Consider the following 20998-nt stretch of genomic DNA (forward strand, 5'->3'; position numbering starts at 1 on the left):
ACACTAGCTCTCAACTTTAACGCCATCTTCTTAGAAACCTCTGTGCCATGAGAGCCAAGTGGAGGAAGAAGTGAATGCACAGATTGAAGCATAGAAGAAGAAAGATGAGACAGAGGTCCAAGTAAAATAGCTCGTACACCCAGAAGAACAGAAATAAAGAATGCTGGAGGCTGACAATGCTGGTGCAAGTTTTGGACGGCATGCTGTCTAGAATGTCTCAACGGATTGGAACTTCATTGCCATCTGATCGCCAAGACCACCTCAAAGAGAGATCCACCTGGTTCAAACTAAGCAGTCTCCTGGTTTTTTGCCCCGGACCTGTGGCATTCTGGACTACTTCTGTTCTCGCTTTTGGCTGAGCGTAAAGCGTGTACAGTAAATCATCTCTTCTGTGTTAGCTGAAGAATCAAAAAAAAAAAAAAAAAACCCACACCAAACATTTAAAGCATAAATGCACGGGTCCCAAAACCAAGAACAACATGAGGGAGTAGAACATTGCTCAACTGCCTATATGTAGTCCACAGTACACTTATAACACAACCATAAGCCTCTGTCACATCATAAGGAAAATGGCAATCACCAAAATGCCTCTCCTAGATCTGAAAGAAACACTAGCATTTGTACCTAAAGCACAAAGTATACTTCACACACAAGAAACACACAATCAATTACTGGTGATAAATAGTACTGATGGTGATGTACTTTACTTACATTAATAATTTAATTTTAGTAGTAATTAATATGGACCCTTTTTACCTCTGCTGGTGCCATGACACCCATGAAAAGGATTGTGGCAAAGGGAGGAAAAAAGAAACAGCAGGTTCTGACGTTCACGCTAACTGTGCCCACCCTGCAGGACATGGAATCAGAGATGCTGCTTATCTCAAAGCAGTTTCACCAAGAGAAAAATCAATGCAAACAGAAAAGCTGGGAATCTTGGGGGAAGGGATCATAGGCATCAAAAGGAATATGGTCAGGGTTTCAGTCCTTCAGAGATGCTTCTTTTTCTTTTCCAGGTCTGGGGCTAGAACCCAGGGTCTTGAACATGCCCTATCACTGAGATACCCTCTCAGCCCACCCTCTAAAAATATCTGAAGACTGATTTACATGTCTGGAAAGAAAAGTTTCCACAACTGGTTCCACACAGCTGTTAAATGAAAAAATGTTACTCATGAACTAACCAGGACAAAGAAGAAAAGATGAGGATTGAAACCTTCTTCTCTGGAGAATTACACAGAACATAGAAATGGAAAATCTCTTAGAATACAAAACCCTTTGAAATGCAGGATTCAGGACTGGGAGTATAGCTCCATGGTAAAGTGTGTGCATGGCGCATGAGAAACCCTGGCTGGCTTCAATCCCCAGCACCACAAAGCTAGTTTTAAATATATAATTACAGCTGGGCACAGGTGCACATGCCTGTAGCCCCACCTACTGAGGAGGCTGGGACATGAGGATCATAAATTCAAGACCAGCCTCCACAACTCAATGAAATCTTGTTTCAAAATTGTGTGGGGTGGGCCAGGGAGATAGCTCTGTAGTCTAAGCACCTGCCTGGTAAGCAGAAGGACCTGGGTTTGATCCCCAGTATTGCATACTGTGCAGTCTCAGCCACATAGCGAGACCCTGTACCAAGAAAGAGAAGAAAGATCAAAATTGTATGGGGTTTTTTTGGGGAGGGATTGGGGTTCTTTTGTATTTTGCATTTTTTTTAATTTTTTTTATTTTTTTCTGTATTTTATTTATTTTTTTTTCTACAGCTTTATTGATAAACATATGGCAATGAGACAGTTTCTGTATTTTGCATTTTTGAGATAGCATCTCACTGTGTTGCCCAGGCTGGCCTTAAACTTGCAGTGATCCTCCTGTCTCAGCCTCCCTAGTGTTGGGATTACAGGGGTACACCTGTAACATCACACCCATGGTTCAAAATAAAATTTTATTTATTTTGTGGTACCAGGGATTAAACTCAAAATAAAATTTTAAAAAGAACTGGAACTAGGGCTTATGGTAGACAGCATATATGATGATCGTCTGGTTTTAATCTCTAGTACCTCCAAAAATATGTAACTACACATTTATTATTCTTTGTAAATGTATTTATATAATATAAATATGTAAAATGTATACTATATATAGCATTTTGTGCTACATAAAGCAAAATTCTTGGGCTGGCGAGATAGCTCAGCAGACTAAGTGCCTGCTTAGGCAAGTGCAGGGACCAGGGTTCAATTCCCAGCCAGCCACCGAGTCCGGGTATGGTGGCACACGCCTGTAATCTCAGCACTGGAAGGCTGCAAACAGAAGGCTCATTATGAGTCAGAGCTGCATAGTGAGACCCTGTACCAAATACATTTTTTTAAAAAAGCAAAATTCTGGGCTGGGGAGATAGCTCAGTAAATTAAGCACTTGCCTGGCAAGTGCAAGGGCCTGAGTTCAATCCCTGGTTCTGCAAAAAAAAAAAAAAAAAAAAAAGGCAAAATTCTAAAAGCTACACAACAAAAAATGATCTAAATAATAATTATATTTCTATACAAATATATATTTGGCACAAAATATATATATTTCATGTATAATGTAGTACAATATGTATGTTTACATATATGTTCCAAATACATTATATGAAACATTGCTTAAATATAAGGCAATTAATATGTATCTCTGTACACTATTAACATAGTTACACTGCATTAGATTAATGTAATTTATGTTTTCTATTTGTCTCCACAAGTATAATTTCTATAAATGATATAACATTTGTACATACACTGTTATATATAATACAGTGTACACTATTTAAATGCCATATATATCCTTTAGTTATATAGTATACTATATTTCTTTTCTTTTTCTTTCTTTTTTTTTTTTTTTTTGGCCATTTAAGACAGGGTCTTACTATGCTGGTCAGGCTGGCCTTGAGTTCACTTTGTAGCCCAAGCTAGTCTTTTTTTTTTTATGTATTTTTTTTAATTATTTATTTATTTATTTATTTATTTTTTAACATTTATTTATTGTGTGTGTGTGGCCAGCTCAGCCCACCAGGGGGCGCGGCTGGCTGGCATGTGGTGCTGGAGGATCGAACCGCGGTCCCTGTGCTTCGCCGAGCTTGTTCCAAGTAGGTGCTTTAGACCACTGAGCCATCTCTCCAGCCCCCAAGCTAGTCTTGAGCTCACACCAATCCTCCTGCCTCAGCCACCAAGTGCTGGGATTATAGGCATGCACCACCATACTCAGCCATATTAGAAGACAACTTGTACATGTATTAATTTCATTAACATACAAATGTATTCAATATATTTTATATATTACATACGATATGCTATAGACATAGTCTACTTCATGCAAAGTGCAAAAGCATGATGAAACTCCATACTATGAATATGAAATATAAATATGTTTAAGTATAAGTACTGTACATAAATAATATGAGCTATGTGCATATATTCATACATAAAATAAGAACCAGAGTTCAGGTGATTAAAAATAACACTTATTTCCAAGAATGATTCTAGGTTTTGGTTTTTTTTTTTCAGTGGTACTGGGGATTGAACCCAGGGCTTCTATACCAAGCTACATCCCAGACTTTTTTAAAAAAAAATTTTTTACTATGAGACAAGGTCTTGCTAAGTTGCTCAAGCTGGGCTTGAATCTGCCATCCTCCTGCCTCAGCCTCCTGAGTGCTGAGATTACAGGCATGTGCCAACCACATCTGACTTTTTAATTTATGTTTTGTGTTTTGCAGTGGCAGGGCCTCGTGCATGCTAGGACCCTCAGTCTCTTAATTTCAAGAGTTTCTGTGTTCTGTATTTCCTATCTGTTAACTGTGGCCTTCAGAGAGCCTGGGATTATGTGGCATCTGGTACCTGCTGACTTTCTCCATCCCATCTCTTCCTGTCTCCCTCTGATCGCTACACTCAGCCTTGCTGGCTTCCTTCTGTCCCAGAAGCCCCTAAGCCCATCCTGCCCAGGCCTCTACCCTGGTCCCCTCAGCCTGGGATGCGCTTCTTGTGAGGTTCCCAGGGCTCCTCCCACCAGTCATCCGGGTCAGTGCTCAGCTGTGACCCTGGATTAGGCCTTCACTCCCCCTAACCTTGCGCCTAGTTCATGCTCAGCATATGCTGCTCCCTGGAATGACCATCTGGTTGTTTTTGTTTGTTTGGTTGGTTTTTGGTGGAACTGGGGATTGAACTCATGCCCTTACGCTTGCCAGGCAAGTGCTTATTCTACTGAGCCATCTCCCTGACCCCATGACACATCTGTATTTTCCTGAGCATCATTTCATTTCCTTTCTCCATTGGGACAAAGGCTCCATGAGGACAGAAACCTCATCTCATCCACCACTGTCCCTCAGTGTCCAAGACCACTGCCTGGTGTAGCAAGTGCCTTGGGCAGGCTTTCACAAACGTACCTGACAATTTACTGGTTTTGTTTAAGTTTCATATTTTCTTTTTGTATAATTTGATTATTTTTAACAGAAGCAATTCATTACATGTGAAGTTAATTTTTACTACTCTATACAAAAATTTACAATTTAGAAAAAATTATTTCTGAAAGATTATCAGCCATGAAAAATGATGTTTGCTTCAAAAACAAATGAAACATTTGGGGGCCAGCATGACAGCTCATCGGACTAAAGCTCCGGCTTAGGCAAGTGCAGGGACAGATGTTCAATCCCCAGCACCACACGCCAGCCCCACCTCCAGACGTAGTGGTATACCCCTGTAATCCCAGCACTGAGTAGACTGAAAACAGGAGGATCACTATGAGTCCAAGCTGCATAATGAGATCCTGTAACAATCAAATACATAAAAAAAAAAAACCAACAGCTGGATGTGGTGATGGATACCTACAGTCCTAGGTACTTGGGAAGCTGAGGCAGGAAGATGACTTGAGCCCAGGAGTTTAAGGTCAGCCTAGAACTGCAGTGATACTGGGCGTGCGGGTACACACCTGTAATCCCAGGACCCCTGAGAGGCTGAGGCAGGAGGATAACAGTGTGCTTAAGGCCTGCTACATAGCAAGACCCTGTATGTCCCCCAAAACAGAAACAAAAGACAACCAATCAACCAACTAAAAACAAAACAAAATAAAACACACCTTACTCTGTTTCCCCATCCAGAAAATAGGCAGCTCAAGGATCCAACTGAGCTTCATGCCTGACATCACCAGGGATTTGTCGCTGGAGACTAACAACCACAAGGGGGCAGGGGATGCTCTCCTGACCCTCCTGTGCCATTCCCTTGGGTCTGCTTTGCCTTTACGTGTTTAATCCTTTAAAGCACTAAAATAGTTTTAGCTCAGTATGATGGTGCACACCTGCAATCCCAGCCCTGGCAAGGCTGATGCAGGAGGATCGCTGTGCGTTCAAGGACAGCCCTGGCTACAAAGTAAATTCAAGGATAGTCTGTACTGCATAAGGAGACCCTATCTCATATAAATAAATAAATAACCCCAAAGTAAACCATAAAAAAACAAAAAAGAAAATAGGCTAGGTGTGGTGGTTCTTGCCTGTAATCCCAGCATTTAGGAGGCTGAGGCAGGAGGACTGTTCCAAATTCGAGATCAGCCTGGACTACAAAGTGAGCTCAAGGCCAGCCCGAACTGTACAGTGAGACCATTTCAAAAAGAAAAAAAAAAGTAGACAAATCTCTAAACACCGTTTGACTCCAGCATCTGCCTGATCTACAGATACTCAAGTCTCCACTATCTGGATGGAAGGAATCCCAGTGCTCACGGCAGCCGGCTAGCAGGAGCACTAGGACAGCGCGCCGCCTCGGGCCTCCCCCTGGTGGACAGACGGAGCTTATCCAGGAAGCTGCAAGACAGCTGAGGACGAAATCTCAGAGGAACGCTGGGTCGCCACAACAGCAAGCCAGCCTCTCCATGGAGCCGCTCCCTGCCCCTCAGGCACGATGCCCAGCCAAGTGCCCAGACTGTGTTGCAGTGGGGAGCACCCACAGCGCAGGAAATGTTCCAGAGAAAAACAAGCACAGGACTGCCTCAAGCACAGGAAATATGAGGAACAGAAACACGCACACAATACCACAAGGACGTCATCAGCAAAACCAGGCTGTGAGACAATCGACGGGGGATAGATGACCCACTTTAGGCACAGATGCAATCATATACAGAACGGATAGGGAGGACCAGGAAGGAACACACAGTCGTAGGAAACAACCAGAATAGAGCGCGTCTATAAACCCAGCTCCCAGGAAGCTGAGGGGGGGAGGGGAGAGAGACAGACAGACAGACAGACAGACAGACAGACAGACAGACACAGAGACAGACAGAGACAGGGACAGAGACAGAGACAGAGACAGACTGGGGAGATAGCTCAGTGGAATAAATGCTTGCCTGGAAAGCGCAAGGACCTGATTTCAATCCCCAGTTCCGAGAAAAAAAAAAAAGAGAGAGAGAGAGACAGACAGACAGACAGACAGACAGACAGACAGACAGAGACAGGCAGGCATCTGGATCTGGAGCCAAGAGACCTGACTAGAATCCAACTCGGAGGTTCAATAATGCTGAGAACACTCACAAATTTCCATGCCCACTTTTTTCATCTGCAGACCAGTACCATAACCCCAGTATCAGGATTCTGTGATGATCCAGAACGATTATGTAGGTACGGTGGCTGATAAACAGAAGAGACAAACTGTGCTGTGGCATTTCTGAAAGGACATGATGTGAATGTGTGAGTGTGTGTGTGTGTATAAGAGAGAGAGAGACAGTGACAGAGAGACAGAGAGAGCGAGCTCTTCCACCTACAAGGGAAAAAGTACAATTTTCATCATAGAAACCTCTTTAAGAGGACGGAAATAAACTTACGAAGTTGAAGGCAAACCTATCAACCTATCTAACTGGCTGGCATTCCCTCCTACATTCCCCTAGCACAAAAAAGCGGGGGGGGGGGCCTTGGGTTTAAAGCTACTCTGCACAAATGGAAATCAAGCCCTGAACTGAGGTGTGCCTAAGGAGGCACAGCCCCCCAACCATGCAGCACCACAGCCCGGATCCACAGGCCAGCTGCCAAAGACTGCTCCTTACCAGGTACACAGGGTTCCGGTCACTGTCCATCGCAGGCATGCCGGTGAGGACCTCTGCTAGCACCTGGAGAGAACAGAACACAGGCTCAGCATGGCCAGATAGTCAGGCACAAAGGCAGTGAGAGCCTCTGGCCATGAAGGGAGGCCATCTACACACATGTGCGCACACACATGCACAAGTGTGCATACACACACACACACACACACACACAATTAGGATTTTGTTTTGTTTTATTTTGTCTTTTTGAGACAGGGTCTCACTATGTAGCTCAGGTTGGCCTTGAGCTTACTTTGTAGCCCATGCTGGTCTCTAACTCACAACAATCCTCCTTCCTCAGCCTCCTGAGTGCTGGGATTATAGGTGTGCATTACCACATCCAGCAATTTTTAAAGATTGTTTTGTTTAAGAATACATCAGCAGGGGCCGGGGAGATGACTCAGTAGAATAAGTGCTTCCCTGGCAAGCACAAAAGCCTGAGTTCAATCCCCGGTTCCGCAAAAAAAAAAAAAAAAAAAAGAATACATCAGCAGGGCTGGCCTGATAGCTCAGCGCACTAAAGCACCAGCTTAGGCAGAGTGCAGTGGCCGGGGTCCGATCCCTGGTGTGCCGTACTGGCCCCACCCATGGGGCACTCCGAGATGGCAACTGACACTGGGCATGGTGGCATGCCTGTAATCCCAGTGTGTGAGAGGCTGAAAACAGGAGAATCACTACGGGTCTGATCTACCTAGTGAGACCCTGTAGACCCTGTAGACCCTGTCCTAAATACGGGGGGGAGGGGAATAAAAGAATGTATCAGCAGCAACTGGGGAGACAGCTCAGGACCTGGGTTCATTCCCTAGTACTACAGGCCTTGCTGGCCACTAAAACCAGAAGTGGTGCTGCATGCCTGTAATCCCAGTGCTGGGGAGGCTGAGACAGGAGGATCGCTATGAATCCAAGCTGTGTAGTGAGACCCTGTACCAAACAAACAAACTAATAAATAGAATGCATCCTGTACCAAATAAATAATAAATAATTTTTTTAAAAGTGAATAGGTACTAGAGGTGTGCATGGTTTTAGGGTGCTATCATGGTTACATTCTAGAAATGTGTACAAATATCTGGGATTACGTTAAAATACTCCTTTCCTAAACTGGGCGTGGTGGTGCATACCTATAATCCCAGCACTTGGGATTCAAGGCAGCAGTAGTGCCATGGTTTGAGGCCAGCTTGCACTAAGTGATAAATTTAAGGCCATCCTGAACTGTGCAGTGAGACCCTGTCTCCAAAAGCCAAACTCTATTCCTTTTTTTAAACAAAAATGATAGATGAACGGAGATGACCAGATTGTTACTAACTGCTAAAGCTCAGAACTGTGCACATGTAGGTTTGTTACACTGCCTTATTCTCTTGTTTTGTTTTGTTTTGTTTTTTTAATTTTATTTATTTGTGTGTGTGTGTGTGTGTGTGTGTGTGTGTGGCTAGCTCAGCCCACCTGGGGGTGGGCCTGGCTGTCACGTGGTGCTGGGGGATTGAACCACGGTCCTTGTGCTTTGCCAAGCTTGTTCTAAGTAGGTGCTCTAGACCACTGAGCTATCTCACCAGCCCCTATTCTCTTGTTTTGTGACCAGAACTGTGGAAAGAATTGTAAACTGAGGTCACTGTACTATTTTCGTGATCTTGTTGTCTATCAAAAAACCTGTAAGAAAAAGGAAGTAAAACATTGAGCACTAAAACACAAACAAAAGAAAAAAAGAATGCATCAACAACAGCAAGCCTGCCCTGTCCATCTCGGGGAAAGAAGGCGCACGCCTGAAGGTGTGAGCTCGGTATTCAGTCTCAGCACACCTCTAGCATGTTTCTTCCACAGCTTGCTTTCTTTTTTTTTTTTAATTTTACACATTTGGTACAGGGTCTCACTACACAGGCTGGACTCATAGTGAGCCTCCTGTTTCAGCCTCCCCAGCGCTGGGATTTCAGGCACACACCTCCACACCCAGTTTTAGTGGCTGGGGCGCCTGGGGCAGGGTCAGCACAGCATGTGATACTGGGGATGAAACCCAGGTCCTTGTGCCTGCCTAGGCAGGTGCTTAGACCACTGAACTATCTCCACAGCCCTTCCAAAGCTTTCTCAATGCTCTGTTCATTACTACTCTACTCCTGAGAAACCACAACCTGGCCCCAGGAAACTGAAAACCAGGACAAATCTGCATGAACAGGACGCCTGCTCTGAACCAAGCAATTCTCAGCAGAGACAGCAGCACAATGGTTGCAGTCAGACAACTCTGGGTTCAAATCCTAGTGTTCACTGCTTAGATGGCCTTTGGGCGAATAACTAAACCCTGAGCCTCAGCGTCCTCACATGTTCAGTGGGGTGCTAAAGGTGGTGAAGAGGAGTAGACGCCCCACTCTTAGGTCATCTCTCTCAAAGACCGTGTGAAAGCAAAGTAGGGTGCCCTTGGCTGCAGAGATGATAGGGTTAATAATAGAGTGGCAGTGACCAGGAAGTGGGCAGCAGAGGGCATCAATGTAGTAAGGGGTCCTGGAGCCAGCTGAAGAGCCACCAAATCCTGCCAGGGAGAGGAGACGCCTCTCCCACGGGGCCCTGCTATGCTGAGCCTTGCACAGGGTTCGGTAAGTGCTCAAGTACACTGGGCGTGTATGTAGCTCGGCAACAGAACACTTGCTAGCATGCCGAAGGCCCTGAATTCTATTCCTGCAAGAAAAGCAACAGAAAACACAAAATGAACAAAACACTGGGAGATGCAATGTGTTCCTCCCAGGAGAACCAGAATTCAGTATCACAGCCGTGGGCCAGGAGCCAGGCTGAGCCAGTAGCACAGAGGCAGCCAGGAGCCCAGAGGGGCGGCTGGGGGATGGAAAATGAGGACTCACCTGTGACACCAAAACTGAAACAGAAACCAAAAGCAAGGGTGTGAAGCTTAAAGCGACAGTAGTAGGTGAGTGGTGTGGGGGTGTACAGCATGCACAAGGCGCTGAGTTCCATCCCCATGCCAAAAATTCAGAAATAATAACAACAGTAATAAGCATAGTCAATGTGTGCAGGGTGCTGCACAGACCAGTGTGCACACAGGATCCCATTCCTCTTCACATAGCATTAAGTCACCTACAGAAGGTAAAACACACCCAGACGCAGGGGAGGCCCTGCAGGTGACACAGCTGGAAGTAGCTGAGCAGGGCCTGGGCCTTGAAGCCTGCAGCTACGAGTTAGTGGGCCGATTCCTGGGAGCAGGGGCTTGGGCCAGTGCGGCAGAGCACCACCAAGTTGGGCACGGCAGGAGCAGAATGGGCACAAAGAGGCCTGGCTGAGGGTGGAAGCTGGCCCTAATGGGGCCTCTAGAGGCCGACGTGAATGGACAGCAGGTTGTGATCAAAGACAGGAAGTGTGGAGTATGAGGCTGAGAGGACAGCCCTGGTGCAGCCGTGAGCAGCTGGCTGAGGCCAGACTTTCATTTTAACCGGCGTTTCCTGAGCCAAGGCAGAATTATGCCCTGAGAAAACAAAGCTCCACACATTGGCCAAGCAATGGCTGTGACTCATCCACATGGCTGACACTGACAAAGGATCTACAATCTGAGGTACAGGATCTCAGGATAAATCCTGAGGGGATTTCACTGACCTTATCAGACCCAAAAGCTACAACTCTTGTTGCATAGGTCCTGCTTTACCTTGGTCTTAACCATCCAGCAGAAAAGTATAAAAACGAAGTATAAGAAGTAAAGTCATGCTGTTATGTTGAGCTGAAGGGGACTCAGGTCAAAAATTTCTGACATTGCCAGTGAAGCGGAAGACCCAATACTATTATGGGCTATTGGACTCTTAGAATATTTTGCTGAGTTAACACACCTATAATATTCAAATGACAGAACTAAACAAAAAAGGGGATATATAAATGAATGTCCATTTTGTATCTGTGTATTCAAAATGGTTAGGATAGATATATAGTTACATTCTCTTAATGTATAGAAGGATTTGTTCTAATAGTGTTTGTAAGTAGGATATCATGTCCGCATCTTGCACAGCAAATAACCACTAGGAAGACAGTATGCAATGTGTTAATTGTTGAAACTGTCCTACCAATTTGTTTTGAAACGGTCTCATTGCTATTTGTCTCTCAATAAAATTATGGGGAAAAAAAGAAAACAAAACTCCACAGCCAGGGTACTTGGGAAATTGCACAGTGCTCTGTGGTGAAGCCACAGCAACCAGGTTAAAGGCTTACTGATGCATCATGAGTTGTACTTAGGCAGGACAGATGGTCAGTGCCTGTAATTCATCACCATAGGAGGCTGAGGCAGACAATCACAAGTTCAAGCCCAACCATTGGAAAGGAAAGAAAAAAACGAAAAGAGAAGGGGGAGGGGACACTAATCTTGTAAAGAAACCTACTGAACTCTGCTTACCCTAGTATTTTCTACACAGGCTACAAAGCCCACCCAGAATGTCCATCCTATAGTAATCTCACAGAATTGGGGTGTGCCCTATGGAGATTTTGGTGATCATTCCACTCAGACCATCAGCTCCTGGCGATGACTGGGTTTCAGTTACACTGGCAGTCCAAGTGCCTGGCACATGGTCATAAAGGAAGTGCTGCAGGCGCAGCAGGAGGACACTAGCTGGCACACAAACACTGAATGGCCAGGTGGCTGCCAGACAAAGGAGTCAACAGATGTTGGGACAACAGCTGGACAGGTGATCGAGCACTTAGGGTATAGAACCCAACATAGCCCCCACTTTCTGTCCCTGCTTCCTGGCCACCATGGCAGTACAGCTTTCATCTGCCATGCTGCTCTGCTATGGCTGAACCCCCCCAACACTGAGAGCCAAGATCGACTCCTCTTCCTTTAAGCTGCACCTATCAGGTACTTTGCCCCAGTAATGAGAAGGGTACATGAACAAAGACAAGTAGGGTGCCCAGACTAGAATCAGAGAAGTAGGAGATATTACCACAGCCTACTAAAATCTGCACAGTCATAAATATCTTGACTTTGAGGGTTAACACCTTTTTATAACAAGCCTGAGTAATTACTATAGCCTTCATGGACTGCATGCAGTATCTTTCACATATCCTATTATTCCTAGCTCAGAGACCATAAAAATTCATGGAAGCCAGGCATGGTGGTACACAACTGAGATCCCAGCTGCGTGGGAACCTGAGGCAGCAGGTTCACCTGGGTCCACCAGTTTGAAACCAATCCAGGCAACAGTCAGACCATGTCTCAAAATATAAGCCAAATGTGGTGACCACATCTATAATCCAAGCACCCTGGTAGGCTGAAGCAGGAGTACTGCACATCTGCGTGTAGCTGGGCATCTTAGCTACTTAGCGAGATCCTGTCCCAAGATAAAAAATGAGAAAGGCAAAAGATGTAGCTCCATGGGAAGGCCAGGTGCATTCAATCCCACTACTCCCCCGCCCCCCCCCCCAAAAAAAAACCAAACAAAAACAAAAAATGGTGAAAGTGTGGCTCAGCGCAGAGCCTTGCTGAGCATGAATAAGCCCAAGGCTCCCTGGTGAGCACCACACACACATGCAGGCACATACCAGGAGACCAACTAGGCCTGGCACTAGCGTGAAAACTGTATGCCATGCTTACAAAGGAGCCAGGGGTCGGCAAAGGGGCACAGGCTCACATCTGAGCAGTGAAGGCAATCCTTACTATCCCACAGCTGAAGACGTCCACACGCTTGGTCAGCTGCCCGACCCTGATGAAATCTTCCGGCACATATGCTGCTGAGGCCTGGAAAAGGTGGGTCTTCATCACCGTGTATTCTGACCTTTTATAGTCAGGATTCAACTGAGCCACTGGATGAGCCAGCTTAGGGGTGAATTCTTCATCCAGCAAAATGTTGGAGCTGTGAAAAGAAGCAAAAAACCCTCACTCTGAGTTAGAGAGGATGTGTCACAGAGACCATTCTGGAAAACAGCAGTGCTGGGTGCGTCAGAGCACCTGCAGGGGGGCTACTTGAGATCCTTAACACAGAGTTATGAGCCAGCCCTACCACAGGAAGGTAGGACATTGGAGTCCAGTCCTCCAGCAAATAAGGGGCTCCACCACCCAAGGAGTGCAGCTCCCTGATCCCCACAGGGCCCACCTCCATCAGCTCAGCCTGTCACATGCATAGCCTGACCAGGAGCTGCTGACCTCTAGCTCTGGTTGGCTAGTAGAAGTCTACACATATCGGCTAACTCTGTGACTAACTTGCCCTGTCAGGGTGAATGAGAGCAACTTAAAAAAAATTTAAGGAATAATAAAAACCTCCTCAGGGGGCTGGGGAGATCCTCAGTACCTAGCAAGCACTAGGACCCGGGTTTGATCCCCAATACCACATGCCATGCTGGCATCGTGCCATGCCATGCTGTGCCAGCCACTGAAACTGGGTGTGGTAGCACATGCCTATAATCCCAGAACTGGGGAGGCTGAGACAGGAAGATCACCCTGAGTCTGAGCTACATAGTGAGATCCTGTACCAAATAAATAAATAAAAGATTTTTTTAAAAAAATCCTCAGATCCAGTCATCGAGTCATGGGAGTAACCTCAGAGAAAAGATTTCAAAGAGCAGAGGAAACCAAGTTATATATGTGGAACTAACCCCCAACAGTATTTTAAGTAGTAAAATCCCATTCATCACTCTTAAAAGTGATTAAGTAGGGGGTCGGGGAGATGGCTCAGTAGAATAAGCATTTCTCTGGCAAGCACAAGGTCCTGAGTTCAATCCCCGGTTCTGCCACCAAAAAAAAAAAAAAAAAAAAGTGATTAAGTAAAGTTATGGGCAATTCTCATCAAGGGAAGACTAAAAAGTCATGAAAAACATGGCATGTTCAAACAGGGAAGAAAACAAAAGATGAATTGGTAACCAGATACCTATTCTACTCAGGTTATGGCCTTGTGTGGGGACAGAGTGAAACAAGAAATAAGAACCAGGATGAGGATGTGGCTTGGCAGTAGAGCACCTACCTAGCACTTACAGGACCCAGGGTTCCATCCCCAGAACCACAAAGAAGAAAAAAAACCAAAAACCAGAGGTCAGTGAATGAGTCACAGCAGTAGGTCCCTGAAGCCTCTCACCCTTTTGTTTTCTGTCTTGCTAGTACAACTGTTGGAGCAATCATACTGAAATCAGGAGAGAAAAAAGGAACTGCTTTGGTTTCCGTGCCTCACATTTCAAACTATGAGAGGACTCTGGGGAACTGTGAGTCTCATGGGTCAGAACTATTTCTGTTTTGGCGGAACTGGGGATTGAACTCAGGCCCCTGCCCTTGCCAGGGAAGCACTTATTCTACTGAGCCATCTCCCCTGCCCCTATTTCTGGCAGAATTTTCTGGAATCTTTCCCATGCTACTAGGCCCCAGGTGGGGATCTCTTGGACATATGGTGCTAAGAACAGGAAGTTTTCCCAACAAGTTGCTATAACCAACAGATACATAAGGCAGGACCATTAAAAGAGCTGAAACAGAGCTCCAAGTCCCAGGCATGGCTGAAAGCTCAAGGACAGGGTCCAGGCTGGTGGCTGAACAAGTGGACAGTAAAAAGCAGTGTGGTATGGAGGGCCTGCTACAGGAGAACAGCTTCACAAGCCCAGTGTGGGTACAGATGGGCCCTGTGTGCTTAAGGGCAGTCAGACCTGGGCATAGCCCAAAACAAACACAGATACAGGAAGGCAGTGGGACACAGGGAAGAAGACAGAAGGGAGGCCCAGAGGAAGCATGGTTCAGCCCCACAGCCAGGCCCTGGGGACCAGGCCACCCTCCCACCTCTTGATGTTGCCGTGGATGATGTCCAGGCTGTGCAAGTGCTCAACCGCACCAAGTAGCCCTGAGCAGATGCTGACAAGCCGGGGCCAGGGCAGGAGGTCTGAGCCATCCTAGGAGAAAGAAGAGGGGGAGCGAGGGTCACATGGCACTGTAAGCTGCATCCTCGCTCCCGTCTCCTCTGCCCCTCCCATCATGTCCTCGACTGCACAGCTTGCTGACATGGGACCATACATTTCACAGCAGTGATCTAGTGCAGCTGTGGGACTTTAGAAAAGACTAACTTGTCCTATCAACTTTGTATAAAATGAAAATGTTGGGTGGAGGCACAGTCCAGCGACAGAACACCCACCGAGAATTTGTGACACCATGGGTTTGGTTCTGCTTTCCATTCCCAAGAAAAAGGGAAAACAAAGACATGGTCACCCTCATGTTTCACAGTCACCATAATGATTCAAGGGACCACAGGGGAACCCACGCATGTTGCTGCCACATAATAGGTGCTCAGAACCCAGCAGCTTTTATCATGACTGTTATGACACTGGCTCCAGACCTCCCCTCCAGCAGCGACTGGCTGAAAGCGCTTGGGCTCAGGGCTGCACGCAGTGCAAAGGATTTCCTGCATTCTCGGGCAACATCACAGGGCAGAGAGGATGACAAGGAAGACTGAAACCTGCGCCAGCACTGGGCTACCACTGTTACACTAAGACTAAGTCTCTGGGCGACATCAGCACCTGCTTTCACCTGTGGCCTAAGCCTCTACATACTCTAACAGCTGGCCTGGCTCTGCAACTGTGCTGAGAGTGGAGGCCACCAAAGCCCACGGAAGCCCTGCACTGACACTGTGGCTATGCTCCCTAGAGGAAGTCGCTTGGCCTCTCTGTGCCAGAAACTCTGCTCCTGGAAAGCAGGAAGATGCTTCTTTGATGACAGCAGGGCCTGAAGGAGATGATGTGGGTAAGGGCCTGCTTGAGATGCCTCGTAGGGAAAGGCTCTGCAAAGCCAGTGGTTACTGGTATACGGTGAGTGAAAGTGGTACCCGACCTTTGCCAAGGGAAGCCACAGCTGTGCTGTGGAGGGACTCTCTTCCTTCCATCTGAGGAGTTGATGAGCAGATCTTGGCTTAAAATTATAATTTCTTTTCTTCTTCTTTTTTTTTTTTTTTGGTGGAACTGGGGATTGAACTCAGACCTTGTGCTTGCCAGGGAAGCATTTATTCTACTGAGCCATCTCCCCAGCTTCCCCGCCTTTTTTTTTTTTTTTTTTTGAGACAAGGTCTTGATATTCAGTTCAGGCTGTGAACTCACTATGTAGCACAGGCTCACCTCGAACTCGTGGCAATCCTTCTGCCTCAGCCTCTCAAGTGCTGGGATAACAGGTTTGTACTACCGCTACTGGCATGCTGATATATGTCTGTAATCCTGCCTGCTCAGGAGGCTGAAGCAAGAGGATCAAGAGTTGAAATCCTGCCTGGCAAACTTATCAAGACTTGTCTCAAAATAAGAAAAGGATCAGTGATAGAGCATTTACCTAACAGGCACAAAGCCGGGGTGGGGGGAGTTCCATCCCCAGCACCACCACCAAAAGGCATTCATTCATGTGATATAATATTCTAAAGATACGAAAGAGTCTGTAGGAAAAGCTTTCCTCCAATCTGTTCCCCAGCTACCCAGTTCCCTCCTGCTGAAGCAAAAACATACCGGTTGTGCGTATCTGTTTGCAGATACCGCATAAACACATAAGCAAGAAACACACTCTGGGTTAACACATGCCACAGTGAGATAGCTCAGTGGTCTAAAACGCCTGCTTAGGCAAGCTTAGGCAAAGCACGCAGAGACCAAGATTTGGTCCCCAGCACCACATGCCTCACCAGCCCCATCCCTGGGGTAGGCCGAGCCAACTACAAAAAAAAAAAAAAAAAAAAAAAAAGTCCACTTCCATTTCCATATTCCTATCTCTGGTTTTTTTCTGCTGTGCCACTGTACTGGTCACCATGTCCAGAGCAGCAAGGAGCAGCACCAGTGCTGTGACACATCTGCCTTGCTCCCAACGTAAACGACAGCCTCTGGGCAAATCATCCCGAAAGGTTTTCCTGGCCCCCTCCCAAGCCTCACCAGGATTGCCCCTCTTCCTGTCAGTCCTTAGTCACAACTTCCTCCTGAACAGTACCCTTTCCTTTCCCTGCCCATGACAACCCTTACCTGGCCATGCAGTCTGTCCTGTAGAGAACCGTTTGCCATGTAGGGGTAGATCAGGCTGTGACATTGCCCTCCAGTGCAGAAGCCCAGCAAAGGCAACACGTTGGGGTGGCAGCATCTGAAAGCAGCCAACGGTGCAATGTGAGGGCCAGACACCAAGGAGAGCCAGAGAAGAGCCTGTCTCCATCCCTAAGCTAAGCAAGCATGAAGCTAGGACTTGTCCCGGGCTAGTCTCATATAGCCACCAAGGCTCTTCCCACCACTCTCGGGCCTGGGAGATAGCTCAGTAGACTAAGTGCTAACTTGGCAAGCTCAAGGGCCTGAGTTCAATCCCCGGTTCTGGAAAAAAAAAAAAAAAAAAAGCAACCCACCACTCTCTTCCTCTGGCTGAGCCTTCACTGCCTCCTCCTCTCCTCTGATCTCTCTGACCAATCATGCTTGGTCTTTTCAAGACCCTCTTTTCTGGCCTTCTAAATTGAGGGTCTCCTGCAGCAGGTTCCTCCTACTGCATCAGCAACACCCTCAAACCAAACCCCTTAACTCCAACCCAGCCAAAGCTGTGTGTCACCATGGCTGAGTGCATCAAGGCCAAGGTGAACAGCACCCCAGACTCACAGGACCCCGCTTCACCCTTGCTCACAACCCAGGTGAAGGGCAGACACACATCCAGCTTCCAGGAACCTCAGCTCCACATCTTAGCCACCATTCAGGGCTACACATAGCTTTCAAATTGTCCCCTACATCCCTTCTCCTTGCTGTGGATCACATCTACCCTGTCTCCTGAGCCATCTCACCTCACTCTGTCATACATTCTATATTTGTTAACAAGTCAGCCTCCTCTAGACCAAATGCTCCTCCAAGGTAGAGACTATGTCGCCTTCACACCTACATTCCCTGGAGCGTAGGGCAGCAAGCTCAGGTTTTCTGAATCAATGGATAAGGGGTGATTGCTAACTCCAAAGCAGAACTATACCAAGGAGTTCTCCTTCCAGTTTGGATGAGATGTGTGTGTACACTTGTACGTACCAGTAAACATTCTCAAACATGAACACAGAGAGGGGTCAGTGAGATAGCTCAGCAGACCAAAGCGCCTGTTTAGGTGAGCTTAGGCAAGTGCAGGGACCACAGTTCGATCCCCAGCACTGCATGCCACACCAGCCCTGCCCCCAGAGCAGCTGAGCCAGCCAGAGTCCAGGCACAGTGGTGCACACCTGTAATCCCAGCACTGGAGAGGTTGAAAACACTATGAGCCTTAGCTGCATAGTGAGACCTTATAACAACCAAATGCATTAAAAAAAAAAAAAAAAGCCACAGAGCAAGCACCAAACAAAACCTATCAAAACATTACTATAGGGGCTGGCGAGATGGCTCAGTGGTCTAAAGCACCTACTTGGAACAAGCTTAGCAAAGCACAGGGACCGCGGTTCAATCCCCCAGTACCACATGCCAGCCAGCCCCACCCCCTGGTGGGCTGAGCTGGCCACACACACACACACACACACACACACACACACACACACACAAAATAAATAAATAAATAAATAAATAAATAAATAAAAAACAAAAAACATTACTATAGCAATGTTGTGGAAAAGTGATGGCTCCTACTTTCCTGTGCATTATATTTTTCCAGGCTAAGGATGGAAGACAGGGCCTCATACACGCTCTGCACACATCACCGCTGAGCTACACTCTCAGCCGCTCAGCAAACGTCACCTTCTGTACAGAACTTTGTAACCACTCTGTACTTGGTGGGCCACTTGGCTCCACTGCAGCTACTCAGCTGCACATGGCAGCCATACACCACGCAGAAACCAAAGATCTGTGCACCAGTGACACTTAGTCACAGACACTGACATCCAAATTTCACAGAATCTTCCTATGTCATGGATCACCACTTTTTTCAACCAGTTGAAAATGTAAAAACCATTCTTACCTCTGGCTGTGCAAGCACAGGCAGGGCCAGAAGGAGCCTGTGAGTACTCTTTGGCCAACACCAGCTCCAGCAGGTTCTGGGTCAAGGTGGATCTACCCTTCCTGCTACAGTTAGTAAGTCTAGGCCTATTTCAAACCAAGGCCCAGCAACAGATCCCTTGTCCCATTCTTCTCTCATCTAACCTCTCCCTACATGTGCTACACAGAGGAAGCATGGGCTCTGGAGACAAAATACATGGGTTCAAGTTCTGCTGCTGTCACTTCCTAGCTGTGTGATCTTGGACCAGACCTTTACCTGCGCTGTGCCTCTGTTTATGCATCTGTAAGACAATGTTGTAATGGTAGCCATGTTATGCAGCTCTTGTTAGGACTGAACCAGTTCATATGTGCTATGGTTTGAATGTGTCCCCCAAGATTTACATGCTGGAAATTCAATCCCCAAATCCAACGCATGGTATTCTTCTTCCTCTGGAGAAGAATCGGGGACAGATGAGGCCATCAGGGTGGGGCCCTGTTGTGGCTTTGCAGGAAGAGCAAGTGAGATCTGAGCTGGCAGCTTGCCATCTCCCCATAACACCCTGTGCTGTGCACAAGGCCTTTACCAGGTAAAAGCCCCATGTTCTTGACTGTGTGATAAACAAACCTATGTTCTTAATACATTTACCCCCTTTGTGGTATTCAGTGACAGCTCAGAAAACAGATTAAGACAATCTACAATGGAGAAACCAAACCATGCCTGCCACACAGGAAACACCACGCAACCGTTACCATCACTACAGTGCTTCCCATGGGGAACTCACCTGAGACAAACCTGTACTTCTGCCTGAAGGAATCTTTCCAGTGACCCTGGACTGGAGCAGGCTGCCTGAGGAGAAGGGCAGTGGCACTGAAGGCCTGGCCCCTTGCACTCGGCCACAGTGCCTGGAGAAGCTGCCACACCCACCTCCCGGAGCTGCTTGATGACCAAGGGCACCCCATGTCTCTGCCCTCGGTACACATCAGCACAGGTGCCGCTGCTGATCCTGAAGCTTGGGTCGAAGTCACTGGTTGCCTGGACTACATCTGCCTCGCTCCAGAGAAGGTCATCTACAGAACCGCTCAGAAGTCTTTCTTGCTTAGGAACAGAAGTGCTGAAAGTCTGAGAATCCAGAAAAAAGATGCAGAGATTACCCATGGAGGCTTCTTTCATCTGCTACCCCAGGGGACCCTGAACACCAGAGCTGAAAGGATGGAGGGGATGTGATGAAAAGGATGTGGATAAGCCAGGAGTGGTGGTACACACCTGTAACCCCAGCACTCAGGAGGCTGAGGCAGGAAGATCATTGGGAGTTCGAGACCAGCCTGGGGGCTACAAAAATTAGCTCAAGGCCAACCTGAGCTGCATAGCAAAACCATGTCTCAAAAAGAAAAAAAAAAAATGTGGACACCCCAATCTTAAATTCCAGCCCTGCCTCAAATTCTCCATGTCTTTGGATGAGTTACCCAACACCTCTCAATTGCAACTTCCCCATCACGAAAAATAAAAACTCCAATAGTAGTTTTCAGGGTAGCTCTGGAGACGTACTAAAATGTTGAGTATTCTGAGGGTCAAAGACCTGAAGAAGGGTCACTAAATGGCCAAGCTCCGTGCCCCAGTCCTACACACAAGCTACATATGCTGGGCCACCAGGTTTCAGCCAAGCAGGGTTCATACAACCAAATGAAATTCTCAGAGTTCTGTTTTTTTTTTTTTAACCTGGTACACACAGCATCTTATAAAGAGAAGCTCTGCTTCAGTAACTTCTCTTTCTAAAGGCAGGTGAACATAAATTTAAGATTTCTTAAAAGTTAGATGCTCTTTCCAAAAGCTTTAGAAACTTAGGGCTGCATTTTCTCCCTGTCCCCATGTATCTTCTTAAGTGCTATTAGTGTTGAGGGCATTTGCTGCCAACTAGAGGCATTAGGATGTAGCTACCAAAAATGCGAATGTGCTCTCCACATGTAGAGCCGGGTTTCCGTTTCCATGACATTGCATCATAATCATTCTCCCGTTTCCATGACATTGCATCATGATCATTCTCCC

At 46.7% G+C, this 20998-nt stretch overlaps 1 protein-coding gene across 4 annotated transcripts in view; it reads right to left on the reverse strand.

The window, feature by feature from the left end:
- Irak2 (interleukin 1 receptor associated kinase 2) overlaps window positions 1-20998 on the reverse strand; it is an 80766-nt gene that overhangs the window by 5954 nt on the left and 53814 nt on the right. For 2 of the 4 annotated variants that reach the window (XM_023705337.1, XM_023705329.1), the window contains exons 5-9: window positions 19737-20074; window positions 17005-17119; window positions 14807-14916; window positions 12710-12905; window positions 7048-7110 (exon numbers count right to left, since the gene is read on the reverse strand). In XM_023705337.1, the coding sequence (XP_023561105.1) occupies window positions 7048-7110; window positions 12710-12905; window positions 14807-14916; window positions 17005-17119; window positions 19737-20074 (822 nt within the window). The remainder of the gene's footprint in view (window positions 1-7047; window positions 7111-12709; window positions 12906-14806; window positions 14917-17004; window positions 17120-19736; window positions 20075-20998) is intronic. The other 2 variants (XM_004625226.2, XM_023705343.1) reach the window with 2 other exon arrangements.

The sequence above is a fragment of the Octodon degus genome, unplaced genomic scaffold, assembly GCF_000260255.1.
Source record: "Octodon degus isolate 3935 unplaced genomic scaffold, OctDeg1.0 scaffold00008, whole genome shotgun sequence".
Taxonomy (NCBI): domain Eukaryota; kingdom Metazoa; phylum Chordata; class Mammalia; order Rodentia; family Octodontidae; genus Octodon; species Octodon degus.